General features: G+C 36.2%; 1 protein-coding gene across 4 annotated transcripts; it reads right to left on the bottom strand.

Moving 5' to 3' along the window:
• Positions 1-10,350: 10,350 nt before the first annotated feature.
• Positions 10,351-21,804, bottom strand: LOC149815192 (E3 ubiquitin-protein ligase At1g63170-like). Of its 4 annotated transcripts, XM_089989370.1 has the most exons (6): positions 21,659-21,767; positions 20,941-20,973; positions 19,398-20,226; positions 11,885-12,010; positions 11,449-11,749; positions 10,351-10,835 (listed from the first exon to the last, which is right to left on the bottom strand). In XM_089989370.1, exons 3-6 carry the CDS (start codon positions 20,054-20,056, stop codon positions 10,596-10,598), a joined length of 1,326 nt encoding a protein of 441 aa, XP_089845496.1. In that variant the 5' UTR covers positions 20,057-20,226; positions 20,941-20,973; positions 21,659-21,767; the 3' UTR covers positions 10,351-10,595. The 4 variants fall into 4 exon arrangements, with proteins under 4 accessions (XP_089845496.1, XP_089845494.1, XP_089845495.1 ...); XM_089989368.1 differs by lacking the exon at positions 20,941-20,973 and having other exon boundaries at positions 21,659-21,804; XM_089989369.1 differs by lacking the exon at positions 20,941-20,973 and having other exon boundaries at positions 19,398-20,223; positions 21,659-21,790.
• Between the last annotated feature and the right edge of the window lie 1,871 nt (positions 21,805-23,675).

Genomic DNA, 23,675 nt, shown 5'->3' with positions numbered 1-23,675 from the left:
GCCCTTCACTTCTTCTTGGTTGCATAAATTCAACAATCAAGACACCGTGATTCTGTGTGATATAATGTTTCATCTTGTTGAGCTGGGTTTTTAGGGGCATATATATGGTACAGTTATATTCAATCTCCACCGCACATCTCAGTCGATAACCAGGGCCAGATGTGTACAAGCTTTTCCTTTTTCTTATGCATTCAAAGTCAACTTTACAGTCATAATGCTAAAAATTCAAACTTTCACTTCTCATCGATGTGATTATAAAGGTTTTTACTAACATATAAAAGACAAAAACACAATTTTCAATGTAACAATAGCTTTCATAAAGTTTAAAAATATAAAAGTAACTTTTCAACCTCAAAAATAAAATTTAAAAATATGAAAGTAACTTTTCAACCTCAAAAATAACGACCTATACTACGGATTTTTTGAGATATTTTATTCATGTCAATCAGCCAATGCTGCTAATTTAAGTTAATACAAATTATAAAGGGTTTAAAGTCAAATTCACCCATTTATATATTTATATATTTAAATGTTAGGTTAGAGCTCTACGTCATTTAAAATGAACGAGGGGCCACCATGTAAGACTTTCACACCACCTTCTGCATGAGAGAGAGAGAGAGAGCTCAACCCAATATAAATTTGATAATCAAGACATAATACAACAACAAAAGGTTTGGTGAGTCTGAATGAACGAGGGGCTCGAGGGCCCACCATGTTAACACACCACCTTTTCAAGCAAGAGGAGAGTAAGTGTTGGATCCTGGTATTGAATCCTAAGTATGGTATCATCATATGAGTCTCACCAAAGAATCCAATGAACCACTTAGTGGATCTCTTCTGTGCAGTTAAAGTGATGGTTATTGGATAGTGGAAATCGTGATAGGTTGGTTTTTTGGGCAGATGGTAGGTGAAATGATAAACGCCTAAGGTCTCTACCAAATGGGAGATGTAGAGGAATGCATAGCCCTCTTGAAGCAAGCCATCCACACTCCAAAATCATGTGTCTTAGCATGAATACTATTGTTTTATCTTATCTAGCATTAAAAAAATGAATATTATTTTTATTATATGGATCTTGAATGATGGATCCATTTTTGCTTATAGAATGGGCAAAAAAATAGTGCATATATTTTAGATTTATTTAAATTGAATAATGAAACTTGCTTTAAGTGAGAGGATTTCAGTATAGTGCCCATAAAAAGCATGATTGCACAGGTTTTTTTATTATTTAATTTTGCAAAAAAGTGAGAGCATGTTTATACAACTTTATGGGCAAGTGAGAGAATGTCAGTAATGTGCCCCATAAGTTGGTGATTAATTATGACTTATTATAAATTTAATTATTGTTAGGTTGAATTTTTATCCTGAATACAATGAATCTAAATATAGATTTATGAATGTAATTAGATACATAATGACCATAATTTGGTATTTACTTCAAATTGCATACATATTGATGTATGTGTAATACATTGTTTGATTTTTATCTAAAAGTTTTTGTGATAGGTTTGATAATACACATAATATTGTCACAAGACATGTTTATCATGCTATATGAATGTTTAACGATACATGTGTTGCACAAGGTTGATTATGTTTCATTGTGCATATCTTTTGCCATTATGAATTTGTGAAGTGGCATAATTTTTTGACCAAAGCATGATACTTGATAACATGTTATATGTATAGTCCTATGACAAATAGCTCTTGAAATTGTCTTATTTATCAGCATGGTGATTAAATAAGTAGATGTTGATGAAGTCAATAAAAAATAAAGACATGATCTAAGTTTGTTTCAATAACTTGATGAGATACATTGAAATAAAATATGTTTGATTGATTTAAGATTTATATTATGCTTGGACTTGGATGATTCATTTTCATGTTGTTTAAGACTAAACATGATTATCTAGATTTTTTCTTCTATGAATCTTGATTATCTCATCCATATGCATATTGTGAAATGATCCATGGTGTATAAGTTCAAATTGGACTAAATATCAAGGCTTTAAAAATTAAATGGCATAAATGTGTATTGAGCTCCTAATGTTATTTATTGAACACATTATGAATAAAAAAATAGAATAAAAAGGCTTTGGTTTTATGCTTAAAAGTGCATCATATGATTAAAATTCTAAAATGCTCTCTTGAATCAAATCACTTATTATAAAAGTGCAAGCAACATTCTTTTCACTTGAAATGCTTTTAAAATGAGCTAGTTATTTGAAAACATGATTACATAATTTTTGCATATTTTAAATATTGTATAGCATGCAATTATGTTTTTGGATTTATAGATCTAAGGTTGATATGTTGATGTAGTGATTCACCGTGTAAAATTAGATCATGACTCTGAAATATATATGTCTGGAAAGAAATATTTTCAAGTTTCTCATTATATACATGAAATGTGAGAGTAGTATTATGATTGTATGCTTCCTGGATGATTAATTTGGATGAAAATATGATTAAATATTTTTTGACATGCTTTGAATGCATTGCTTTTGTTTATGATTTTGGATAACAAAACACACATATTAAATCTAGATACATAGATCCAAAGTTGATATGATCAGGTTGTGATTCACTTTGAGAAAGTAAGACTAAATGACTTTGATTGCATGTTTAATAAAGGACATGCTTATACTTTTCATAATGCACATGAAAAGTGAGAGCATTTATCGTACTTTAAGAATTGATTAAATAAGCTTGATTTGATATATTTGAAACTTATGAAAGTAAATTGCATGCAATGTGATTGGATTTTTAATCTGAATCCAGATAAGAGTCCACTAATATTGATTTTAAGCATAAATATGTTTTAAATTTATTATCAATATAGAAGTTGATATGAATATCATGCTTCAATGGGTTGATAAAAAGTTTAACAATGAATCAATTTTTAGAGTTGAATTAATTAGCAGTATGACAAACAACCTATTGTTGGTGAGCAATATGAATAGTTAAAATTGAACTAATTGTTAGATAGTTAACACATGGATGATTATAAAAAAACTATGCATTCCTCCTAAGATAGAGATGTTGGGAGGGTTGGTGGCCATGATGACTTTACCTAAAACTCATGTTGTTAGTGGAGGCTGACTACTTCCACTTGCCATGTGAGAAAATAGTCATGGATAGTAGAGGTTGGCTACCTCTACTAAACATGTAATAAAATATTTTATTACACAAGATGTGAGGAAAATGTGATATTGTAATGCATAGAAAAGTAAGAGCTGAGTTATAACTTGCATATGTATATAGATATTTATCATGGATGCTTGTTTGAATGCATAAATGAATGTTTTATTTTCATGCTTTAGATGCTTTATACATGAAATGCAACATGGTCATGCAAATATTTGTAATAATATTTATGATTATTTGCATCTGAATATATTGATCCAAAATGATTAGGTTGTGGCTAATCTGATAAGTGTTTTAGCATGTTGCATGTGATAATGTTCATGAATAGTGGGAGTGTAGTTTATGGTGAAATCTTGAAAAGTGAGAACATTAATCATGTTTCATAAATCAATTTTTATAAACACTACAAGAAAAATTCTATTTAGCGACGAACATTTACGACGGAAAAAAACCGTCGCAAAGTGCCATCGGATTAGCGAGAGAATGATATTCGTTGCTAAAATATTGTTTATTTCCGATTTTAGCGACGAAAAATATTCTATTGATAATCTATCGCAACGTTACAACGGATTAGCGATGGATTTTATTTCGTCGCTATATCTGTTACAGCTTAGCGGTGGATCAACGACAGACTTATTTCGTCACTGAGTCATCGCCAAATAGTGACGGCTTAGCGACGAAATTTGGCCATCATGAATCCGTCGTGAATTTCCCCGTAAATCCTTAATTTTTTCCCCTCTCTTTCTCTTTTTTGTTTCTTCTCCGCCGTGTCTCCCGGGCCCGCCTCCCATCCACCCCCCCCCCCCCCCAGTTCTCCTCCTATCGCCCTCCTATTGCCCCACGGCCCGCCGGCTGTCGCCCCCTTCCCGCCGCTATCGACCCCTGCACTGCCCCTCCCCCCCCGGTCGGCCTTCTGTTGCCCCACGGCTTGCCGGTCGTCGCCCCCCTTCCCATCGCTTGTTAACCCCGAACCCGTTGTCCCCCTTCCCGCCTCCTCTCGCCCCCCAGTCCGCCTTCCCTTGGCCCCCCTTCTCGCCGCCTGTCGACCACTGACCCGCCTACTCTCGCCCCCCATTCCCCCCTCCTCTTGTCCCCCAGCCCTTCTCGCCGCCCTCCTTCCCGCCTCCTCTTGCTCCCCCCCCCCCCCCCCCCCCCCTCTCCAACAGCCTTGTCGAGCCCCTTTCGTTGTGCACCCGACCTAGGCTGACACCCTCATCCAGACATCTCCTTTCCTCCTCTTTTTCGCTCATGTTCCTGACATCCCTAAGGCTTTTATCCTATCTCTGGTGACCTCGCAGGTAAACCCCCAGCCCGCCTCCCTGTATTGTATTGTATTGTATATTTGTGTTTCGCAGGTACATTGTTGAGCCAAAGACACACAATGCTTAATGCTATGCATTGCATGTGGCTAAAAATGCAATGCAAAATCGGGTAAATACATGTGGTGAGTAAGTGATGCAAGCGCATCACGTCATTTAATTTATTAGATGCAACACTTTTCTGTTCACACACTCACATAGTTGTAGATATCTAGGACTGTTTTGATGGAGTTTGGAGATTATGCTGAGCATTATTTTAATGTATGAGTAGAAGTGTTTTTATTTTTGGAGTACGAATTTCATGCTCAGCATGGTAGTAGTTAGTGGGATATTGGAGTGTGTTTGCTGCAGGTACATGTTTGATATATGTTTTGATATGAATGATTTGAATGTATTACAATGTTTGATGTTTCTGTATCCATGCTTGCACGAAGTTATTTTTCATTTGACTATGCCTTCCATGTGGAATTGTATCATGAATTTTTTGTTCAAATGAATATATCCTTATATATAATGTGATTTCAAATTTCTAAATATCCTCTTGATGTGTATAAATATGATGTGATAGTGTATTGCACACGAAAATCTATGTATTATTAAGATTTTCTTTTAACTGGTGATGATAATATCTGTAATATTATAGGACAAAATGACTGCAAATCGTGAATTGATGTATCGTAGGATAGTTGATAATGAGGTGTCGCATGAATATATGGATGGTGTTGACAGTTTTATTGAATTCGCAACGGCAAGTGTCAGTATAGTGGATCCCACCGGTCGGATCAGATGCCCCTGCACAATGTGTAAGAACTATTGATTTGTAGAACCTCATGGCGTTAGACATCACCTATACAGGAAGGGTTTTGTTAGTGGTTATCAAAATTGAACGCTTCATGGTGAAGAATTTTGGAATAATTTTGACGCACGGGTGGATGTGGTGCACGATAATCCATATGTGGATTTGATATTTGTAGGTATGCCATGGTAATGTTAAAGATCAAGGAATATGTGATTTACAAAATGGTTCGTCTAAAGTTGTGCAATGTTACAACGGGTACATCGTAAATGGTTATTGATTTCATACAAAAGACTACAGTGTCAACAAGTCAACAATGAATAGTGGCATGTGCGTCAAGGGTAGCAGCTATGATGAAAATGAACATGACTACTACGGTGTTATAGAAGAAATAATAGAGTTGACTTACTTAGCCACAAATAATAGCTTAACTTTATTCAAGTGTCAATTGTTTGATCCCACAGGAACAAGAGTCGACAAAGTCTCAGGCACTGTGGAGGTGAATCATAAATCAAGGTTTGAAACATATAAACCATTCATATTAGCCTCGCGAGCTCAACAAGTTTACTATACTTCATATCCGAGTACAAGGAAGTCAGATAGAAATGAATGGTGAGCAGTTTGTAAGGTGAAGTCTAAACTATACCCCAAGTATGATCAGTTACAGGAAGACAAGATTGCTGAAGAGGGTGATTACTATCAATCAGATTATATGTATGACTTCTTTTATGGTCACGATATCACACATGGTATGCATGTCATATCTCCATTGTCTGATGACACATGCATGGAAGAATGTGATCCAAATGATATACGAAGTGGATGGGCGCTAAATGAAGAAGAAAAAGACGATGACGAAGAGGAGGAGGAAGAAGAAGAAGAAGAAGAGTATGAAAGTCAGACAAGTGATGATGAATCATTCATGAGCTAGTGAAATACATCTTGTAATACATACCTGAATGAGCTGAATGATTAGAATGATTTGAATGTATTGCAATCTATTATATTGATTTGAATATATTGAAATGTATTGCAATGTTTGAATATATTGCATGTCTCAAATATTTTTCAAATTGATTATGTATGTTCGATAGGTATAGAGTTATGAATTGAATGCACATGTAACGTATTAGAATTATTTGAATGTATTACAATATTTGAATGTCTTGGATGAAGTTTTTTTCAATTTGATCTGAATGATTATAATGTATTGAAATGTATTATATTGAAATGTATTGCAATGTTTGAATGTCTTGCATGATTTTTTTTTTCAATTTGATCTGAATGATTAGAATAATTTGAATGTATTGAAATGTATTGTATTGATTTGAATATATTGAAATGTATTGCAATGTTTGAATGTCTTGCATGAAGTTTTTTTTAATTTGATCTGAATGATTAGAATGTATTGAAATGTATTGTATTGATTTGAATATATTGAAATGTATTGCAATGTTTGAATGTCTTGCATGAAGTTTTTTTTTCAATTTGATCTCAATGATCTGAATTATTAAAATGTATTGAAATATATTGTATTGATTTGAATTTATTGAAATGTATTGCAATGTTTGAATGTCTTACATAAAGTTTTTTTCAATTTGATCTGAATGATCTGAATGATTTGAATGATTTGAATGTATTGAAATGTATTGTATTGATTTGAATATATTGAAATGTATTGCAATGTTTGAATGTTTTGCATGAAGTTTTTTTTAATTTGATCTGAATGATTAGAATGATTTGAATGTATTGAAATGTATTGTATTGATTTGAATGTATTTCTAGTACATTTTTATTTGTTAGAATATGGTTCGTGGATGACACACTCGTCGAGCACCCAGTGGTAGCTAGTCTGAGCCTTTATCTTCACGGGCTCCTTCGATAGGTATATCATTTAAATAGTTATATACTTGATTAGTTGAAATGTACATTGTGTGAATTTCTAACTCATTGTTCTGTAATTGATGTTTCGTTTACACATGACCCACCTACGCCAGATGCAGGGTCTTCTCAGTGTGACCCACGACAAGTAATTTAAATAATGTATATCGATGGTCGACCATAAGTATTTTATTGTCACTTGTTCAATATTTAACTTATAAAAAGTGTATATTGACAGTCGATTGTTAATGTATATCTTTCATGTGCATTGCGAGGTTTGAGCAACAAGAAGTAATACGAGAAATTACAAAGTCATTACTGTATCATCTTTTAGAACCGGTAGCACAATGAAAAGAGTACCTGAGAGAGGTGTTGGATAGATTAATTTTCTCATTCATGGTATGCAATCATTTATCATAACAAGAAGTCTTTTATATTTATGTGTGCTAATTTTCTAAATGTATTTATAGGCTTCCCATCGCTTCGCGACTGCAAACGAGGAGAAAGACACGAGGGTAGTGTGGGAGAAGGTGACTGCCAATCGTTTTGCCGACATGCTGCACAATATGAAGACTGCAACAAAAAAAATAGTTTGTGGGATAGATGATCCACTGCAGTGGAAGGGCCATGGGCCTCCTACTGTCAGGAGAGATTATTGTGAGGGCATGTGCGACAAGTGGGCGAGCAATGAATTTCAAAACTGCTCAGCAAAGGCTGCACAAAACCGAGCAGTGATGCCCAATACGCAGCTACACACAGGTGGATCTAGGACTTTTGAGAGCCACCAGAAGAAAATGGTAACTCATCAATATGTATATATATTTTGTTAAATTTATAAGTATTTCTGCATATTTATTAATCGATTTTTTTGATCATGTAACATTACAGAAAGTAGAAAAAAAAGGCATTATCCCTTACAAGGATGTGTTTGTTGAAACACATAAATGTAAGAGCACGAAAGATTTTGTATCAGAGAAGGCGAGAGCGACAGCGGTATGCATTTATTGTATTAATAAATATTGTAATATACAAGTTACTTTGAATTATATTATCATAAACATTGTAATTATTAATTATTAATTCATATTCTAATTATTACTTTGTAGGAGTCATACGAGCAACAAATGATACAATGATATGACGATGACTCCACTCAACATCCGGCTTTTGATCCTGCAGCATGGGTGACTGCTACAAGTGAACCCAAAAAGGGTCGTGTGTTCGGGTTTGGGAGTAACATGAACACCACACCAGTCGTTGCCACCTGCAACCCAGGCTCACAGAGTTCTCCCGCCAGCATCAACTCCCAACGTCCTATTGACCATGCTATGTCTTGGGATGGTGTCTGTCAGCGTCTTCAGGACAAAATGCACCACTTTTTAAATGAAGGCATTCCCAACATTGTTCGTAATGAGTTGTGCAACTTTTTTCAGAAGAGGGGAACTTCATTTGCATTCAACATGAGCCCAGGTGCCCGTCAGGTATGCATGATTGAATTACTATAAAATTTTTCTTATAATTTTGTTAATGTCTTTCAGTTTACTACTAGTCTATGTATCATTCATTCAGCCATTTACTTTGTTGCATTAGATTAGGTGGATTGCATATAATTTATTTCATTATGTTTTGTTTATAAATACTAACATTTTGGTTCTCTTTTGTAGGATGCTGGAGATGATCAGCGTAGAGGAGCTGATGAAGGCATGGAGGGAGGGGCAGATCGAGAAAATGAAGAGGATGATGCCCAAAATCTTAGCGAGGAATAGATTTTTTTGTTTAATTTGTTTGACAAGCTTGTAACTAATTATAACTTCGCAAGGACTGTATTTAGTTGTCAAAGTTTGCTTAACTTAGCATTTGTGTATAATTTGCATGTATTTTTTATATGTACTATTTTTTATAAGCAGAATATATGAATTGTACGAGAAATTTTTCTCGAATTTCAAAATATTTCAAAAAAAAATTTAATTTTTTTATTACAAATTAGCAACAGAGTAGCGACGAATATTATCCGTCGCTACTCCATCGTCAATTTGAAGGCGTTAGTTTACGACAAAATTTAAACTGTCGCTAATGTCCGTCACCACATTTCGATGGAAATTAGCGATGGATACTTATCCGCCGATAAATAGTAGCAACAAAAATAGCGACAGATTAAATTCCATCGCATAACCAAATCGGTCTCCATTTAACGATGAATTTACGACGTACATCATCCATCGCTAAGCCGTCACAACATAGTGACGGATTGGCGACAGATAAATTCTGTCGCAATTTAGCGACTAGGATTATACGACGGATTCTATACATCGCTAGTCCATCGCAAAATCCGTTGCAAAGATGTATAGAGACGGATTAGCGACAGACTAGCGACGTATAGAATCCGTCGCCAATACGCATTTTCCTTGTAGTAAAATTTATAAGATGCTAAAAATTCATAGTACTTCAATAATGTGCATGAGAATTTTGTGCAAGTTTATTAGGACAAGATGATATCCTATATTATGGTCATGAAAGAGTAATATGAACTCATGACTATCTAAGAAAGTGATACTCTCATTATGATATATGTGCAAAATAATTTATTATTGTGATATATATTTATTTACTTCGAAGCTATATACTGCATAGTTAAGAATACAATGAAAGCGAAAATGAAAATATATTTTGCATATATTTTTCACACATTAAGGGTTATGATTAATTTTTTTGACATGATGTAAAACCCATATAGTGATGTGAAATGAGTGCATGAAAGGATTATGATGAAAAAATAACTTATTTTTTTAATATCTTCATGACAAAGATATATCATGAAGAAAAAGTTTAACTAGTGTATGTACAACCTCATGATGTCATTCCTATATGAAAAAATAGCCAATAATATATAAAAAACATCATACTTAAATATTGATATAACCCTTCAAATTGTGTAAGGTCACTACGTTGGATCTAAGTATTTATTAGAGTACTGGATCAAAAGTTTGGTTATATGAGTCTCATCAAAGAATCCAATATACCACTTAGCTAGTGAACTCCTTTTGTGGGGTTAAAGTAACGGTGATTATTGGATAGTAGGAATCGTGATAAGGTTGAGGTAAAAGTTCTCTACCAAATGGGAGTAGTAGCCCTCTCCAAGCAAGCCATCCACACCCCAAAAATCAGGTTCAGCCCTGTGCCATGAGAGAGAAGCAACTCAACACAAACTTGACAAACAAGATAATATTATACAAGAAAAAGGAAAACGGTTAAACAGCCCATCTGTTTATTGCTCGCTTAACTTTGGGACGTACAAAGATTAGGACATGCTCATGGATGTGTCCCCACACCGTCATGACCACAATGATAAACTATGCTGAGCTCCACAAGCAGAAGCAGAATAAGATCAGGAGCCCCAGCCACCATGACAATGTGGGTTTTTTGCCAGTTTCATAAGACCAAAATAGAACGTCCTAGACCATTGCAAATCCAGTCCCAGTAACCTCAGTTCCAACTCTGCGCTCCCCATGATGTGCCCCAATGTTTGGTTCAGATGCAGATCTGGAATTGTCACCAACTTCATGCTTGCAGAGCGGACACAGCGCATTGATCTTCAGCCACTTGTCAACACATTCTGCATGAAAGAAATGTGTACATGGTAGCTCTCGCAACTCGTCATCGTCAACATACTTTGCCAAGCAAATACAGCAGACCTGCACAAAACAACAAACCTTTGAGGTCACCTGTGAATTAATTAGGGCCCCTTTCATTAGACTTGAATGATTGAAAGAAGTTTGAAACTGATAGGCAAGCTAAGGATAGCCCCTAAAGGATTCGAATCCAGGACAGCTCAGATATGATGGGATGACCGTGCCATCCAGCTATGTCATCGCCTAGTTTATGTGGCAAAAATAATGATCTGCCTGACTCACTAGAGGCCAGTGATTCACAGACTAATCCAGTCAACTCCAACTCATGACTCGTGAGTTTACCAATCGTACAAGAAACTGGGGACTGGGCTGCAGTTGTATAGTCACTGTGGATTTGGTCTCAAGTCCTAGTAGATGGCAACAAATGTAAATGGCAGTGTAAATGGACTTGGTGAGTCCATCAGAAATCATCGAAGGCATAAACCAAGTATTAAGTCCAGAGTAACTCGTAACTTGGACTCTGGAAAGGCATGACACAAGCTTTCCCATAGTATTGTCAGGAGAATTGTAAGTATGACTTGTTTCATTCAAATTTCTAAAGTCTGACCAAGCTAACAAGTGCACTAATTGAAGAATGCTAAAATCCAGTGCAGATTCCGGAACAATAAAAACTTACAGCATCCTCTGCTGAAACCAGTCTCTCCCTTTCCGTACCAACTGCTATTATACCACCATCGGCTAAACCATCAGGGTCAATTTCACCCATATCTTCATTTCTTTCTTGTTGTCCCCTCGCCTTGAATTTGTAATTTGGAAGAGCGCTAATAGCTTCTGGTGTAGCTCCTCTGTTATGAGATTGATCCTCCCGGAAACCAAGAATAGAGATGATACAAGGCAAGCAGCAACAGATGGTTGCACAGAGAATAAATGGCATGGCATATCCAATGCAGCTGAAGGTCAAAAATACTATACATAACCTGAGAACATGAAACACAAAACCATGCACCCATGTTAGGAGAGAGAGAGAGAGAGAGAGAGAGAGAGAGAGAGAGAGAGAGAGAGAGAGAGAGGAAATTACTAAGAAAGATGAACCCAGCCACAAACATCCATACCTGTACAAGTTTGGAGCTTCAGAAGAAGAGGAATGTCCACCAAAGATCCACACGTTGCCAACAACAAACCAAACAGCAAAAAAGCAATCCAATGCCATTTTAAAGTGGTCAACTAGAACACCAACCCTGTCAATGCATCATATTTCCTGTAAGTACTTGAACAAACAGAAATAATGGCAAATGCGGTCATTAGAAAGAAGTCCATAAAACAATCTGAAGAGTACATTTGTTATCAAAAGCAGAATCCAAGTGCAATATTTTAAATTTGTGATTCTCTTTTCACTAGAAAGACAAAAAAGGAGGAAATTCATGGGATTATCTGCTCTATATAGGCAGGTGGAGAATGAATCTGTGAAAAAGTACAATCATGCTATACATCCAAGACATTAATTGTTAACCCAGGAGCAGATGATTGATTAAACTAGCTCTATAACCAAATTCAAATATTCATGATTGGTGATATTCCTCCCAACCCCATTGATAAAACCTGAGATGACATGCTTACAGAAGAGCAATCTGTAACAAAACAACCTATCGTACAATATATAATGCATCAGTAGTGGTAATCATGACAAAAAAATATTGCCTTTTCATCAGACAATTCACTAAACCAGCTCTACAAGCAATTGATATACCTTCTAACTTTAATGAGTAAACTCTAGATTACATGCTTACAGAAAAGAAATCAACAGCCTATCATGTAATATTCAAAGCAGAAGTAAGGGCTCATGACAAAATAATTACTGCCTTCTTAACTTTTTTTCAAAATGAAATGGCACTAAAATAGATGTTTTAAGCATAATCACAGATATCACTGATAATTTGAAAATATCGCAATATTAAAGCTGTAAAATGGGAAATATTATATCACGATATTTTCAAAATATTGGCAATTTATATACATCGTGATAATAGCGCGATATTATCACGATATTATCGCAACAATTGCTTTTTCAAAAGTTAAAACCAAGGTTGTAAGTATCGTATCGTTACCCGTATTGGTCGGGCCCAAAAAAAGCTATGTATCATAGCATATCGTATTGTATCATAAAAAACCATATTTTTTTAATAAAAATATTCAAAAAATAAAAATAAATAAAAAAAATCATAACACGTGAAAAATAGCAACATTGAGATGTGTCACAGTTAAAGGATGCTTCAACCGAGAGATACCACCCGAAACAATATAATGGTAATAATTAAACTCGATTTTCAATCGGTTTTCACTGACTGCTTTAGTGCCCTATTGTCATACTGGATCATCTAATGTCATCTTCCCTAAAAAAAACTCAATAAGAGATTTTTTACCATAACCCACTTCTTTGAGTGGAAAAAAGATGAAAATGCAATCTTGATCAAACCGCAAAATCCCTCTCCCTGGAGCACGGATGACTCCTAGGGGGTGTGGATACCCCTCTAATGGCCTCTACACAAATGAGAAAGTCAGCCCTCAAGAGGTCTTTAAAACCCAAAAAATAAAAAATGTGATTCAGCCCTTTTTAAAGTGTGCCGAAGGTGTATTGTATGATACACCTTATATCGTATTGTACGATACACAGTCGTATTGTGATACGCGATACAAGTGTGTATCGTATCGATTTTTCCCATAGTTACGATACGTATCGTACTATATCGGTACGATACTTACGATATTGGTTAAAACTATTAGTGTAGGGGTAATTTGGGGATTTTTGAAAAAAAGGGGATGCATATGTCCTTACTGGTTTTTTAATAGGTCAGTTTTGGTATAAAATGTATAATATTTGGTTTAGGTTTACCTTTTAAAACATTTAAGAAACATAAGGGTGTCTTTTGACCTTGACCCCAGATATTGTTGAGTTTTCGACAGGCTGCATCAACATGGAAAGAAAGAAGGAAGAGAAAGAGGAAGGAAAGGAAGGAAGGAAAGAATAAAGAGGAAGGAAAGGAAGGAAGGAAAGAATAAAGAGGAAAGGAGGAAGTGACTCGGTGGCTGCCATGCGAAAGGGGAAGGAAGAGAAGGGAAGGAAGAAAAACAAGGAGGGAAAGAAAGAGGAAGGGAAGGAAGAAAAGAAGGATACTGATATTTGTGACTATGATATATATATATATATATATATATATATATATATATATATATATATTCTTATTTTTTCTATTGTTTCCTATTTTTTCGTTTTCTTTTTTAAATCCCGAGATTTTTCTAAGATTTATTGGAAAACCTATAATATCCCAATATTATACCTCGCCGATATTGATATTTGTGACTTGAAGGAATTTTACATTTGTTTGTCCTTTTCCATTGAATAGAAAAATTGTTGCTCACGACCCCTACCCAAATAGTGTCTAAGTTACTTTTATTATTTTTTTACTTTAAATAGAAGACACATCTTTCATTTATCAGCTCTCTTCCCTGTGGACATGTGGAAAATGAAAAAGATGCTTGGGTCAATTGTCTCTATTGTTTTCTTCTTCGAATCCAAGTGGTATAAAAAGATATTTATTTGTGTCAATCATTTTTAGCTAATGTATTTTTATCATAATAAAACTTACAAATCACATTTATCACGCACTAGAGTTGTGCCAATTGAAAGGCACAACAAAATCAAATTGTCAATCTGATCAAAATGGCCCAACTGCCATGAGGCACAAATAGGTATGAGAGTAAGCAGTAACTTTAATTAACATGCTTCCACCAGTCCTATTCACAACTTTTGATGGCTTTCGTCATGCACGAGTCTGCTTCTATAGATAAGGAATTCACATCCCTTGACATCAAGGCCACGTGTCTTCTGTTGGATGATTCCAATCTATCAATACTATATCCACACAATTGATATCTTCTTCCAGTCTCAACCATAAAGAAATGAGACCTTCCGCCAACAACAAATTATCAGGCAGGTGACTCGCCTGTAGTAACAAATGTTAAAAAAGGTGACTCATAGGTTAATTTCGCATGAAATTCATATTTCCTACAAGTTTGATTTTCCCTGGCATTTACAAGGGAAAAAATGTATGCCAATATTACAAAATCCAATTCACACAAAAGGATAATAATAATGGTTATCCTTAATAAAGGCTTTTCAAGATAAGCTGAAGAAAGAACCCCTTGCATAAGAGGCACATGGAGTATAGGGCCTCCTAGTTCAAGATGCCAATAACTAGAAACAAGCAAGGGCCTTGACAACTTAAATGCTCAGACATGCATTTCACTCTAGATTACTTGAAAGCTCAGCTCTTGTGCCTTTACTAGTAAGGATTTCCTAACATAGCAGGTCCCCATATCGAGTTCAAAAATGCTATATTCTCTGATGCACCTAACTCAGATTTGAACAGCTTCCTGCAGCATATTTTATTTGCTGACCATCAGTCTTCTACAACTTCTAGTTCTGGAAACTTGTAAATTTTTTCAAACTGAGCATACATCAGCCCCCTGATCTTACCAGTAATTGTTCTTTATGATAACCTTGCACAGAAAAATTGGAAAAGATCCCAAATTGAGAACTTTTTTTTTTCTAATCTTGACATAATTCTATGACAAAGACGATCTAGCTTCCAAGTCCTAAAGATATCAAAGCTCTCCTCCCACCTCTCAATAGCCTAAAGTAATGCACTGTATTATGTACTTCTAAACCATATGCAATACATATTTATTGATCCACTCTTGCTTTATCCAGCGTAGGGTCCACTGAGCCTGTTGCTTTTCCCAACTTAGGATTTATATGAACACAATCCATATCCCATATACTGGCCCATCCAACACTCTCATTGTTTTGCAGTATATGCAAAGCTTTATTGATTGAGATTAGTTTAACATTTTTAAATAGCGAAAATACAATATTTGGGTTTCTATAGCTAAATCAGCAGCAATCATCACTAGACCAGATTCTCACTTGATGGTAATCATAATTTGACCAGTCTCATATTAGAAAATGAACATTCCATCACAAGATAGTTAAAAGAAAACTTTTCATTTTTTTTGTTGCAGTATATTGGTAAGGGATTTTGCCCACCTATTTGAGGTGGATAAAGGTATCATAAGTTGAAGCTTTTTGGCTCAATTATGACATAGTGAGCTTTGGCCGTGGAGTAGTCAGTAAAAAATAGTAGTACCATACATCACTTGAATAATTCAAATCGTAAAGCCTTTAATGGAAGGTTAAAAGAAATACCTGAGCAAAGAAACAACCACACTCAATACAATTGGAAAGGCTCTAAGTATTTAAAGGTAGAAAGCATTTGACAATTGTGTGCAAATTTGACACAGAATAAGGTAACTATAAACCACTCCATCCTTAATTCACCAAAAAACAATGGAATATGGTGATTTGACAGAAGACTTAACAAATATGTGCAACACATTTATGAAGCAGGTTAGTCAATCTCCCAGTAAAGGAAATTTATGGTATGACAGAGTAATTTGTTTCAATTAGTATGATAAGGAAGTCCCATATGAATAATACAATTTTAGCTTTTGCAATATCATTTCTTTACGGAGATGGATTTCACAACTTGAATGGCATCAACTCTATAAACATTTATACTTGTAAATCTTGTATCAAATTCTGCATCATAAATAAATGGTCATTGCCACATAACTCTATCATTACTCAGTCAAGGAAGAAAAGACCACGTCAATAGACAAGTGAATCAGTCTTCTAATGATCTCTCATGCATGACATGGTTATTCACCAAATGGCACCCTTGCATTTTAAAGGGACATGACAGTTCACAATGAAGCACACAAAAATCATACCTTATGGAATATCACTTGTCTCAAACAGGTCTATAAACCGCTCAGGGTAAACAAAATCCAAAGGATAGTGCCCTCTTCTCTGCACAGTAAACTTCTCCATATGATATTTTGAAAAAAAATTGTTTTCTTCCATACAACGTTGGCATCAAACCTATAAAAAGCTAATCATCTCTTTGCCCTCGAGTATGCAAAACACAGAGCTTGGCAGTTAAAAGTTGGCAAAGGCCACAAAATATGATCTGAGATTTCAGTTGTCAATAAAATCTATACCACAACAACAACAACAACAACAACAACTACGCCTTCATCCCAAAACAATTGGGGTCAGCGATATGAACCAAAAAAGAAATTCATTTTGGGTCTTCCACATGAATCCTTTTCCTCCAATCATTTCTATCCAACGCCATGTCCTCGGTGAGGTTCAAAGCATTCATATCCTTTCCTATCATCTCCATCCAAGTCTTCCTAGGCCTACCCCGACCTCTTTTAACTAATATATTTTCCCATTTCTCCAACCTTCTAACTGGAGCATCATTAGGCCTTCGCCGAATATGTCCAAACCACCGTAAACGATTCTCTCGCATCTTATTTTCAATGGGTGCAACACCTACCTTCTTACGTATCTCTTCGTTCCGAATCTTATCTTTTATTGTATTTCCACACATCCATCTAAGCATCCGCATCTCAGCTACACTCATTTTTTGAATATGATGTCTCTTGGCAGCCCAACATTCCGTACCATATAGTAAAGCGGGTCTAATAGTCGTCCTATAAAACTTTCCCTTCAACCGCAATGGCATTCTACGATCGCACAGCACTCCAGTAGCACTTTTCCATTTCATCCACCCAACCTTTATCCTATGATTTACATCTCCATCAATTTCTCCATACTTTTGAATGATGGATCCCAAATATTTGAAATAATCATTCACCGGTATATCTTGCTCACCAAGCTTCACTACACTCCCATCACTACTTCGTTGCTTACTAAACCGACATTCCATATATTCAGTCTTACTCTTACTCAACTTAAAACCTCTAGCTTCCAATGTCTGTCTCCATAATTCTAACTTAGCATTAACCCCAACTCTAGACTCATCAATCAAAACAATATCATCAGCAAACAACATACACCACGGTACATTTTCTTGAATTGATCTCGTAAGCTCATCCATCACTATCGCAAATAGGAAAGGGCTTAAAGCAGATCCTTGATGTAACCCAACCGTTATCGGAAAATTGGTTGTCACCCCTCCACAAGTGCGGACATTGGTTACTACTCCTTCATACATATCTTTAATTATACTAATGTACTTGAGAGAAACACCTTTCTTCATCATTGTCCACCAGAGAACGTCCCTAGGTACTCTATCGTATGCCTTCTCTAAATCAATAAAAACCATATGCAAATCTTTGTTCCTCTCTCTATATCTTTCAATAAGTTGTCTAAGAAGATGTATAGCTTCCATAGTTGATCTTCCAGGCATAAAACCAAATTGATTCTCCGATACCATGACAACCTTCCTCAACCTAGACTCAATCACCCTCTCCCAAAGTTTCATAGTATGACTCATGAGTTTTATACCACGATAGTTTGTGCAATCTTGTATATCACCCTTATTCTTATATAAAGGCACCAAAGTACTCTTCCTCCACTCATTAGGCATCTTATTTGTTCGCCAAATCAAGTTAAAAAGATTTGTCAACCATTCTAAACCTTTCTCTCCCAAGCATTTCCAAGCCTCGATAGGTATACCATCTGGGCCAACTGCCCTTCTTGATTTCATTTTCTTTAAAGCCTCTGCAATTTCTTTCTTTTGAATCTTGCGCATGAAGTCACGATTTATCTCATGAAAAGGAATGGAGAAGTCTCCAAGATCTTGAGCATGACTATCATTAAATAGCTTATCAAAATAATCTTTCCATCTCTCCTTAATCTCCTCATCTTTGACTAAAACCCTTTGCGTTTCATCTTTGATACATCTAACCATACCCAAATCCTTCGATTTCCTATCTCTCATCTTTGCAAGCCTATAAATATCCTTCTCGCCTTCTTTGGTATCCAACTTGTCATAAACCTCCTTATATACCTTAGCCCTCGCGTTTCGAACAACTTTTTTAGCTTCCAAAAAATTTAAAATATTTGTTGGCTAGCTATGTCACATTGATACAGCTGCAGACACAGGGATACGGACACTTTGTTTTGCAAATGAGTTGATGGATTTTAATGTGTTTAATGCTATATCATCCTTAAATGCTGTTAGACCTTTAAATTTTAGATCAGAGAATGGATGGTATCCATAGACTTTGCCAATGAGTAACCCAAAGACCATACCTTGCTCAACCATTGCATGATGAGACGTAGACATTCATTGAAGAGTCCACGGTTGTTATACTAGCTCAGTGTAAGGGGACATGATATGGGGGCCAAAATGGAGCATCCATGTGACATAGTTGGCGAGTATCCAGGCATTTAGGCAATAAATGATTGCATATAATTGTCATGTATATTTATCATCAGTTAGGATTAGTTTCTCCAAATGATTAAGGTCTAACATTAACAGCTGCACAAGCACTGATTATCAATAGACCAAGGGACTACCAAGTTTACAAATTTCCAGCACAAATAACCCAACAATGAGAAGCTAACTGAAGTCAGGATCGTACAATCTATGCAGAAAAATTTGAAGGGAAAAAAGAACGAAGGGAAGATAGTTGTTCCTAAATTGTTACAAGACACACAGCTACATATGCATAAGCACAGATTACTTATTTTACCTTGTGCTTCGCAAGGTTGTGTTTTGATCAATCCATGAGTTTGATGTGGTTCCATGACCTTCTTCCTCTTCAGGAGCTCGAGGAGTTGATATCACAGTGTAAGAAGTTGATTCTAGAGAAGGGTTGTCTCGATCAGAACCTGCATGAGTCCGAGCTGATTCTTGCTCTGGAATACGGTTGCGCGTGATGTACCGCCAATAAAGAAGTGGGACGGTAGCAAGACAACCAGAAGCATAACCCACAACCCAGACAAAAAGTGGAGCCTTTGGTTTCTCATGTCTCGAAAGTGTTAAAACAATTATTGATGCAATTATTTGGCTAACTGCAATTACAAGCTCAATTGAAATCCACAATCCTGAGTTGAGGGGACTCCTGTGCCGACGACCATAATTATCACCTCTTCTCATGAATGAACCGTTTCTTGAAGACAAAGCAGAGGAAGGAGATGGATGGTTTTGGGCATGTGTATTATGAGTCGGTGTCCTATCCTGTAATGAGTCTAAGCTGCTCAGATCATCATGAGAACTTGATGGAGTTGCACTGCCCTGTGTTATATTTAAAACATGCTCATGTTCTGATGAATCTACTGGCCTCTCCATTAACAAAGGATACCTATCACTCTGGTCTTCACAATCTGTTTCGGAAAAGGGATCGTCCATGGAAGTGCCAACACGGTATTAAAGGATGACGCATAGAAAAGGAATATGGTATCAATTATCCAAGCCCTCTGCTGCTTCTGATATACAACTCGCTACTCTCAATCACAGAGAAGATGATCTGAATTGATTTACCACTTCAAGGTAAACTGGTTGGTGATAAATACTATCTTCTGAAACCAAAAAAGAAGAAAAACATACTGTAAGTAGTACATGCTACAAAGTGGCACTAAAAATAGAGAAATGAAAATGAAATATTTTCAGAACTATCATACATTTATACGACATCCCATGCTACCAAAATGACCATGCAAAACCATTATTAAAGTCCCATAACAGGTGCAATTGTTTACATAATTGGTGAAAATCTTCATTTTTGAGATTATATAAACTATATAGGCATGAAAAATTGGTTATGAGAGTTACATGACAAGTACGGTATTTACACAGATTGAAACAATACCCTCTGAATTTCAAGATAGAAACAAGTTACATCCAAGATCTTCATACTAAACAGATTTTCAGTCCCGGTTATACGATACCAAACTGGCATGGAAAGGATGGTTATGCAAGTGACATGACAGGTGCAAAATACACAACCCACAGGGAATCTCCAATGACAAAAACGATTTATGGGGTTTGTTTGGGTGCAACTGCTTCTCACAGAAAATGGGATCAGCAGGAAATCCGCATTATGATTTACAATGCAATGTCCCAGTTAATCCCATTTTAGATGGAGAAGTTCAGGCATCCATTGAGACCATCAAGATCTTAATAGTAAACAGGCTATAAAACCCACCAAATCCTCAATTCCAACATGAGATTCAACACAAGCATCATACTTCCGACCCAAGAAAAATAAAATAGCTAGAGAGAGAGAGAGGTACCAACAAGATGATGAGGGTAACTAGCTCAAAAACCTACATCCAACCAAAAACTCATCAAATTCGCTACCCCAACGCTACACAGAAAGACTTATCCATCAATACCACATAAGCGGTTAAAAAAGAAAGAATCCCTCATCAAAGACACCTAAAATCTCCCACAGAAACCCGAAAAAAAAATAAAGGAAACCCAAATCACTAACCATTTAACCTGCTCAAAGCGACCGCAGAATCCATCAACAGACACGAACAAAAATCTCACAAAATAAGAAAAAAATCGAAACAAAAAAATGAAATCGCCAGCTAAAAAACCTCCACGATCCCAAATTTCCAGGAAATTTAGGGGAAAACAAAACTCGAAAAGAATAATCGACCATGAAAGCAAAAGGAGATTACTTCACTTCCATCACAAAAAAGAAAACCCTAATTCGCCGACCAGCCAAATTCAGCACCTAAAAAAAGATAATGAGAGAAAAAAATAGAGAAAACATTAAATAATCACCGATCGGCAATCCAAGATTCATTAAAAACAGAGAAAGAATGAAAACCAAAATCGGGGCAAAGAAGCGCCGAAAACCCATGAAAGGCGATGAGAATCAGGTCGTTTTGGAGAGCAATCGAACGACAACGAAGTCGACGAGAAATGAGAATTAAAAAAACAGCAAATTAATTCTCAAAAAAATGAAAAAAAAAAACTAGAGGGAATGAGAGAAAGAGGTACCTGAAGGATCTCAGACGGCCTTCATCAGATAAAATTGGAAAATAAAAAATAATAATGCTAATAAAAATAAGATTCTTTTTCTTTTCCGAAAACCCCTTGTTTGTTGTCTCTCAATCCTTCAGCATGCGGCTTCCTTTTCCCTTAGCGTCCTCTAGAGAGAGAGAGAGAGAGAGAGATTTGTCTTTTTCTCCCTTTTTTTTTTCTTTTTTCAATTTTCAGGAAGAAAAAGACTCTTTGGTCCTCCTCTAAATTGGATATGACATGTATAATTTTTTTTCCCCACTTCAGTGCTGCGGTATATATATATATATATATATATATATATATATATAGTACGAGTGTGAACAGATTGGGTATGACCCAATATCGACCTGTACTAGATGCAGTGAGCCAGTAAGGTCAGGATTTGGTAACAAAAGCAATATCGTTAAAATCAATTCACTAGCTGAATAGGTTTCTTAAGAAGAACCTAAGATCCTGGTAAGACCCATCAGGTCTGGTCGGTCTGTTTCATATGGTTTATGATACCAAACTTGGATCTGACCCAAGTTTAGATTAAGATCTGCAATTTTTCAATGTAAACAACATAAAGGCTTAACCTTGCTAAGCATGGATCAGGTCTGATTCATGTAATTCTTATTGGACCAAGTTACAGTTTTTTTGCATAGTAGATCTAGTTAGATCCAAGTCTAGATGTGATACCGGCACCTCTTGGTCGAACCTGAGTCCAAACCTACTCAACTCTGGTTAGGGGTGTCAACAGGTTGGGTTTACTCAGACCCGACCCGGACCAAACCCTATAAGGTACGGGTATGGTGACAAATAAGAAGACTCTATTAAGACCCAGGTTTGCACCCGAAAGTTTGATTAATACATGGACCCGGGTATAGTTTCTAAAAGTTTATACTAGACCTGGGCCCGACCCAAGTTCTGATTAAGACCCACAAATTTTTAATGTAAAAATAATAAAAAATATTATTTTATCGGGTATGGTCTGGGTCTGGTTCATGTAGTTCTTATCGGGTCTGGTATCCAATACAAACTGGACCCATGGACAGTCCTAGATTTCACAGTAAGGTGCTCAGACTGTAAATTAAAGCATGTAATTAGTTTTGGACATTAGGCGCAGTACTCTGCCCGAGATGAGCTGGGCTCGGGCTGCTTTTTATAGGTTGGGCTCGATTAACTAGATGGACTCTAATTGGGCCCAGTCCAATATGCAAACAAGTAGGTCCCGAAAAGGGCCAACCTGTTTATTGGTAGGGCCTGAACTTTTTTTTGGTTACTCACCTGCTTGTTATATGTCCCGTTCTTATGCTGACTCTTGCTCGGATGCATATATATATATATATATATATATATATATATATATATATATATATATATATATATATATATATATATATTGGAATTTAATATTGGAATTCTGGTTTTTTAGTGAATTGGACTAGGAAGGAGCTTGATTAATCTAAGATAAATGGCAATCAATCAGATGGATATCTGACCCAGATCCAAACATTTGAAAGCTCTATAGACTGTGTAGATTTAATTAGACATGGGATTTAGATGGTTTTGGATATAAAGATGGCTTACATGGGACTGTTTAGCTTCAAAATGGTTTATGGAACGGGTAAATAGTAACCACTAGCTTGTTCCATCCCCCCGGCTTCTTCTCCTATTGTCTCAGCTGCGTCTAGAGGCTTCTTCTCCTATTCGTCTTGGTCGCATTCCTTATCCAACAGAAATTCATCAGCTTAAGGCAAGCTATAAAGGACTGGTTTGCACGTAACCATGCATCTAAGTGCGCTCTCAAATCAGGCGGTGGGAGGCGGAGCTGCAAGCCGATAGTCACAGTCAGTGGCCATCGATCCGGACAGCAGTGACAGAGCATCCAGCCTTGTCGCCTGAATTAAGGAATGGAGGATCAGAGAGGAGTTGAAGTGGAAGCAACGATCAAGAGTTTGATGGCTTCGCTTTGGTGATGACTGCATTTCTTCCACCTGTGCGCCTTCAAACG

This window comes from Nuphar pumila, chromosome 15 (assembly GCF_984573655.1).
Source record: "Nuphar pumila chromosome 15, dmNupPumi1.hap1.1, whole genome shotgun sequence".
NCBI lineage: Eukaryota > Viridiplantae > Streptophyta > Magnoliopsida > Nymphaeales > Nymphaeaceae > Nuphar > Nuphar pumila.
Note: the sequence above shows the minus strand (reverse complement) of the source record. Positions and strands in the feature narration are given on the sequence as shown.